This window comes from Gossypium hirsutum, chromosome D02 (genome assembly GCF_007990345.1).
Source record: "Gossypium hirsutum isolate 1008001.06 chromosome D02, Gossypium_hirsutum_v2.1, whole genome shotgun sequence".
In the NCBI taxonomy this organism is placed as follows: Eukaryota; Viridiplantae; Streptophyta; class Magnoliopsida; order Malvales; family Malvaceae; genus Gossypium; species Gossypium hirsutum.
This window is the reverse complement of record NC_053438.1, coordinates 6,694,547-6,701,899: the sequence shown is the minus strand read 5'-3', so window position 1 is coordinate 6,701,899 and position 7,353 is coordinate 6,694,547. Positions and strand designations below refer to the sequence as shown.

The 7,353-nt window shown below is 35.8% G+C and overlaps 1 protein-coding gene across 1 annotated transcript; it reads right to left on the bottom strand.

The window, feature by feature from the left end:
• Window positions 1-5,701: 5,701 nt before the first annotated feature.
• Window positions 5,702-7,027, bottom strand: LOC107932136 (F-box/LRR-repeat protein At4g14103). The gene is made up of 3 exons (XM_041088265.1): window positions 6,023-7,027; window positions 5,833-5,949; window positions 5,702-5,740 (listed from the first exon to the last, which is right to left on the bottom strand). Exons 1-3 carry the CDS (start codon window positions 6,914-6,916, stop codon window positions 5,702-5,704), a joined length of 1,050 nt encoding a protein of 349 aa, XP_040944199.1. The 5' UTR covers window positions 6,917-7,027.
• Window positions 7,028-7,353: the final 326 nt, after the last annotated feature.

Genomic DNA, 7,353 nt, shown 5'->3' with positions numbered 1-7,353 from the left:
AGGATATAGCCGCATTGACTTTATGCAACATGGAGAAAATCTTCCCACCTTCCTTCTTCACTATTATGGTTCACTTGATAATCCATCTCTCGGGAAAAGCAATTCTTGGCGGACCCATTTTCTACCGATGGATGTATCCCATAGAAAGGTGTTAATTTATTTTAAAAACTCTCCTTCCCTAAACCCTATATGCCTTTAAGTACAACTTTTCATAATGTTGCATATCGTGTTTAGGTTCCTATCCAAATTAAAGTCTTACTGCCGCAACAAGCGTTATCCAGAAGGATCGATTGCTGAAGCCTACTTAGTAGAGGAATGTATGACCTTCTGTTCGCGATATTTGGATGATGTCGAAACAAGGTTGAGCAGACCAAATAGAAATGCTGGACTCACGGATCATAACTTGGCCGATACTTATTTGTTCCAAAGTTTTGGAGAACCAATCGGCAAAGTGGAATTTGCAGAATTAGATGATTTTTCGTGGGTACAAGCACATCGGTATGTTCTGTTTCACCACGAATCAATGGAACTTTTACGCAAGTAAGTTCTAGAAATTTGATAAATATTCATCACCTTTAAATTGTTTATCTTCTAACAAGCGGAACATATTTTTTACATAGTGAGTACAAACAAATACTGAGATCTCGTTCGCGCTCCCGAAGAACACAACTTTGAGATATCAATAAGTTGTTCACAGAATCTTTCCATGAATGGTTAACCCAAACGGTATGCAATTGTAGCTTTCATCGACATATAATTATAATCTTTTCTCATAAAATTTTTATCAACTTAGTTTACTTTTCATACAATAGGTTTGGAGTGGGAAGAACGTGACCACACGAAGTTAAATGGCTTTCCCAAGGTCCAAATCGGGTGGTTAAAAGATATAGTGCGTTCATCATAAACGGATTCAGATTTCATACAAAACATCGCGAGAGATTGAGGAGAACGCAAAATTGTGGAATAGTTGTTAATTCCTCAATTACTAGTTATGCTAGTGCTAGGGACAACAATCCTGTCGGGGGAAATGTAGAATATTTCAGACTTCTTACTGATATAATTGAGTTGGATTTCTACGGAAAATGGAAAGTTGTCTTATTTCGAGGTGATTGGGCCGATGTTAATACTGGTCGTGGAATTAAGCAAGATCAATTTGGTTTCACAATGGTGAACTTCACTCGATTGATTTATACAGGACAACAATTGATTGATGAGCCGTACGTATTTTCTTCTCAAGTCAAACAAGTTTTTTACTCAAAAGATCCAATTGATGAGGGTTGGTACGTTGTACTCCGTAACATCCCTAGGGACTTGTTTGACATGGGCAGTGGAAGTAGAGATGGCATTGACGACAGAACACAAACTTTGCTATTTCCAGAACAAAACTTAAACGAAAACATCCCTAGTACTAGTACACACAGTCAATGGGTCCGCCAGGATACGGATGAAGATATTTATGGATTATAATATAGTAAGCTTTTACGATTATTTAATTATATAGACGAACATATTATTATTGTAATTGTATATTAAGTTTTTAACTAATTTATTTGTATTCCAGATAAAATGCCTAGAAGACCCATGCGAGCGCACCGCATTGTTCAAGGTACTTCAGACTCGGTGGATACAAACAGCACTGGACAACAGACTGCTATTGGATCTTCGAATGTTTCGGTTACACCTGAGGAACCTATAGAAGCTCAAAGTAATTTAACATTTAATTTACATGTGTGTTGACTTATTATTTATTTAATTTTATTAATTTCTTATATTACAATACTTTTATTTTCCAGCTGAAACTGGTGGGACGCGGAGAGTTCGCGGTCGTACGCTACTGAGGGATTTATACGATCTAGATCCAGTCGAGCGTGTCCAAGTATCCAGTAATAGCTTTGGTCAGCCTGTTGGATCAGAAGCTTGCCTTTTAGCAGGATACATAGGCATTCTAGCACGGAATGCAAATATGTTGCCAATTAACTTCGAGTCATGGCATAAAGTGCCCGAGAGTAACAAGAACCAAGCTCTCGATAACATTAAGGTAACAAAATGTGTATATCATTTATAATACTTGGGTTTAAGTTTCTTTTACATTTACTTTCTTAAGTTGTGTTTTTTGTAGGGGAGATTTGCTCTAAAGGTCTCCGATGCTTATGTAAATAAGGCATTGGGAAAAAGATGGAGAGACCATAAAAGCACTTTAAAGAAAGACTATTTTAAGACAAAAACAACACTCGACGAGAGATTACAAAATGTCCTGCCGCGAATGCTGAGGTACCAGTGGGAAGAGGTCGTTAGATTTTGGACTTCGAAGAAAGGAGAGGTATGTGTTACTACAAAAATCTTGTAATTATTTTGATTTATAGTATTTACTAATTAACGTACTAATAATTTCATAACGTAGGATCGTGAACGAGTTGGAACAAGTAGTAGGCAGAAACAAAAATTCACGCACACAGCTGGGTCGAGAAGTTTTGCGTGTGTAGCTCAGGCCGAGGTATTTTGAATTTTTTAATACTGGCAGATATTTATTACTTTCTATCAAATAATATTTTTACTATTGTATTGTAGGAAGTGTTGTCGGGTCAAAAAGTTGGATGCCTTCAACTTTTTGACATTACACATAGGAAGAAATATGGAAACCCTATGACTCCTGAAGCTGCAGAAATTATGGTACGTTTGCTTAATACAATTTGACTTGTTTTAATTATTTATACTGTTTATTTTCTAATGGTTTATTTCATTTCTTGTAATGCAAATATTGTTAAGTTATGTTGCATTTGTTTTTTTAATATATGTTGCGTTCTTAACTATGTGATTTATTTTTTAGGAAAAACTGAAGGATAAAAAGGCGGAGTACGAAGCGATTGCTTCCAGTGATAGTTCTGTTCATATTGACGACATTGATAACCGGATTATCACTGAAGTTTTGGGTCCTGAAAGGTATGGTCGGGTTCGATTTCAAGGATCTTTTCTTAACCCATCCCAATATTTTGGATCCAGCTCGCAACAATACATGCATTCGGGGAGTCAGGCTCAAGCTGAAGTTCAGAGGTTAAGAGGCCAGATAGCTCAGATGCAAGCGACAATGAGTGAGCAAATTACACAACTTAAAGCGGAGGCAACATCGAGAGAAGCTGAGGTTCAAAAAAGGTATGAAGAACTCCGGCTACAACCTAAAGCAGATGCAGCAGTGAGAGAAGTAGAGGCAGCAGTGAGAGAAGCTGAGGTTCAACGAAAGTATGAACAACTCCAGCAGCAGCTTAAAGAAGATGCGGCAGCGAGAGAAGCAGCGGCTGCAGCGAGGGAAGTAGAGGCTGCAGCGAGGGAAGCAGAACAGCTTAAAAAGTTCGATGAACTCCAGCAGCAGCTTCAGAATATGATGAAGATGTTTCAGCAGTCGCAACCGCCGTTGTCTTAGACTATCGTTTAAATATACTTCAATTTTGATTTTGGTATTATCATTTTAACTTTTACAATTTTTGTCAGAATAATTCGAATTTTATTTTATTTATTGACATTTATTTTAAATATTATATAGATTTGGTTAGATTGGGTTGGTTAGATTTGGTTTCTTCTGATTTGTTTTTACAGGAGGGGGGCTGAAAACAAAATAAAAATATATTCAAATCTGTCAAAATTAGTGGCGTTTTTATAAAAGCGCCGCTAAAAACCATGAGGTATAGCGGCGTTTGTTTTTTAAGTGCCGCTAAAAGAATAAGGTCTATAGCGGCGTTTTATGGAAAAGCACCGCTAAAGAACCAGGTCTATAGCGGCGTTTTAAGGTTAAGCGCCGCTAAAGAACATGGTCTATAGCGGTGTTTGATGGGTGAGCGCCGCTAAAGACCACGGTCTATAGCGGCGTTTTGATGCAAAAGCGCCGCGAAAGATGACGGTCTATAGCGGCGTTTGATGCAGAAGCGCCGCGAAAAATGTCGGTCTATAGCGGCGTTTGCTGCAAAAGCGCCGCTAAAGACCATGGTCTATAGCGGCGTTTGATGTAGAAGCGCCGCTAAAGACCATTGTCTATAGCGGCGTTTATTGTAAAAAGCGCCGCTAAAGTTACCGACGCAGTCATTAGCGGCGTTCTTTGCGGCGCTAAAAAATGCCGCTATAGCCCTAAAAAAGCGCCGCTAAAAGCCTGTTTTGGTGTAGTGTCTCTTTTCCTTTCCTTTTTTTCTCTACCTTTTCTTCTCTATTCTCTCACCTCACGTCCCAAACCCCCTAAAGAAACAATAGAAAATAGGTGTAAGTGTTACAATCTAAACCCAAACTGTGCCACTATGGATTTTAGTTTATAGTACAAATCTCACGTAGATTTTAATGGACTTTGGGGAAAAAGTACCATTTTCTTTTCTTACTAGATTTTGATGGGAATAAAAAAGTCTAGAGAAAGTAATGCAGCATCTTCTTTTCTTCTGTCTCTTTTCAACATCTCAGCAACTTTTTTCTTTCATGTTTTTAATTTCTCAAGTTTTCATTCTCAACTCTCGTACATTTGAATATGTTTATCATTTGTATTAACAAATGAAATTTAAGTCCAAAGTTGACCACATATTTTTATCTTACTAGTAATTCCAAAAATATATCTTATAACATTAACATGATTCATCATTCTTGAAGCTGCCCATTCTACCTTTCACGTGGTAGATTAACAATCTCACTGTTTTTGTGAGGATTAAGATATCAGTTAAATTGAATAAATTAAAATAACTGAATTTATTTATTTATTCTATTTGCTTATTTGGTTTAGATAGCTGATTATCAATTTTGAATATTCTGAACAAATCCCTGTATGAACTCATTTCATTTTGATTCTTTTGTTATGGCTTCTTCATGTATTTTGCCATTTTTTTTTCACATAGATACTTCCTGAGTTTAGTTTTATTAAAGATTTCAAATAGATACTTCCTGAAATAACAAGCATTCAAGATGATCAAAGTGAACATCTTAGTAACACTGTTAATAAATGTGTTCATATTTGATGCAAAGCAATGAAGCAAAATATTTTATTAGTAACAATTTGTTTGCTGTTAAGAATGTACAAATCCCCATAGTTTGAGAGCTTCCAAATCAATCTGATGTTCTTCCTATCACAAGTACTTCTTGTGTAATGCATATCATATGATTCTTTCTTGCAAATTTAAATATTTTGCCAATCATGGGACTACATATTAATTCCAAATGCTATTTTTGGCTACAATATACATATATATAAACCAACCATCAGGTATAGTCTACTGCCATTAATGAATGTATCGGACATTAAGAGCAAAATATATATTACAAACAACACATCTATATAAAATCAAACCAGACACTGATAAGTTGTAATCATATAATATAAAACAGTACTACAAAATTACAACTAGTTTTAAACATTTCTTTGAACTCTTTACTAACTGCAATAATTGGTTGCGGGCTTTCTTTTTCTGTGTCATATTAGTCCGGGCATCCATACTTATTATGAGCTTTTCCAGAATCATTGCATTATCTAAGAAATAACTAACCATTTCAATCATATGTGTGTTGAAGCATGAAATTTTTAATCTCTTTGAGGTGAAATGACAAACAAGAAGGAACTTCTAAAGCCTTCCATTGAGCTCCCGCAACAACCTAAACTCATGACAAAAAGAAAAAGAAGTTATTTGGTTTGTACCTTGAATTTAGGTGATCTCAAACATGCTTTTGATTTCTTGTAAGTTTATGTAATTGTGGATGTAATTGACACTAAAACAATCAACTGCAACAAATACAAGTACATATACAAAGATTTCATACCGGAAAATTGAGGGTAAGTGTTTTTAGATTAGGTATACGATGTAGAAACTTTACAAGCCAAATTTCTCTCCCATTAAAACCACGACCAAGAAATTCGAATTCAATAAGGTTGTGAAATATAGGAAGTTGACTTGTTCGGAAAATCTGCACACAAGAACTTGGTCGGAAAATCTGCACACACAAACTTGGATTTATAATATAATGTTAAAAACGAAAAAAACACATGAATACAAAGTTTACTAACCCCTTCATTAATGCTTAAACGTATAGACCGTACATTGCAAATTCCTTGAATAAGATGAGCTGCAATTGCTTGAGAATCAATGGTATCACAGTCGCAGATGCTAATATGGGCTTTTTCTAGAGACTTCATGGTACTCAAAGTATAACCTTGAGCTACAGCGTCAGTACATTGAAAATAAATAAGATTTGGAGCATTAATCACCACCACATACTTTAAATCTGCGAATTCTCCGAGATTAAAATCTAAAATAAATCTCTTAAGCGAAGGAGTTTGGATATTGATCTCACTTGTATAAAAATCACATTCAATAAAAGCCAAATCTTCTAAGACATGGCAATTGGAAATGAACCTAAGAACGGAATCACCGAAAAATGAGTCTCTAAAGTGCAAAGTCTTCAGATTCCCTAAACAAACGTCAGATGGGAACTTAAAATTATGACCTACTGCATCCAATTTCAGTGTCACCAGTGAGCCGCAAGTGAATAAAACAGCTGGTAAAATATCTTCACGATAACTTAACTGCAAATCAATTTCCTTAACACCACGGCACAATGCAGCACATATCCAACCAGAGATATCAAAATCATGATCTCCATCATTCCAATCATTCCATGAACAAATCATATGACTTAGCCTAAAGCAATCTAATCTTACCTGATCGGGGGATTTCAATAACCTATCAACAAAGTTCTTGAAGCTGTCAATATTTCTGTCAGTCAAACCACTCATTGAACAAGCATCAAATTCAATGGTAGACATTGAAGCAAAGAGGTATCTCCACTTGGTTGAAATAATAGAGGTTCGAACTGCTTCTTTAATGGGAAGGAATGACAAAATATGACAAAGAATAGGATCCGGAAAACTACTGATCCTGTCTTCGACACACACCGCCATAAGATAAGAAAACTACAGACCGGTCCGACGGTAGGCGATAGGAACCAGAGAGTTTTTCGCTTTTGTTTTGTTATGTCTGCCTTCGGAGCAAACTTTGGAGACTTGAGAATAGAGGAGGCCAGGATCGGATTTGTAGAAGAAAGAAAAAGAAAAGTCTTTGCTTTGTATAAGCGGCTGGATATGCGAAAATTTAGTGTTAAATGCCAATATTTCCCTACCTTTATATAAGATTTAAGGTTAATATCAAAATTGGTCCCTTAACTTTTACCTAATCTAAGGACATTTACCATTGATCTGGTGGTTTAAGTTTTCGTATTCGTTACAAGCAATTAATTGATTTAGTATAAGTTACCTTATTAGAAGTAGAATTTTTTATCATATTAATCTCTACTCTACTTTACTCGAGTTCATTCTCGAGGAATCCCATTTCATTTAAA

Bases quoted from the DNA above. Each gene is read 5' to 3' on its own strand.
- LOC107932136 (XM_041088265.1), bottom strand. From the start codon at position 6,916: ATGGCGGTGTGTGTCGAAGACAGGATCAGTAGTTTTCCGGATCCTATT. The intron at 5,950-6,022 runs GTTAGTAAACTT...TTGTGTGTGCAG, and splicing joins GTTTAAGCATTAATGAAGGG to ATTTTCCGACCAAGTTCTTG. The intron at 5,741-5,832 runs GTAAAGTTTCTA...TATTTGTTGCAG, and splicing joins ATGGGAGAGAAATTTGGCTT to TTGATTGTTTTAGTGTCAAT.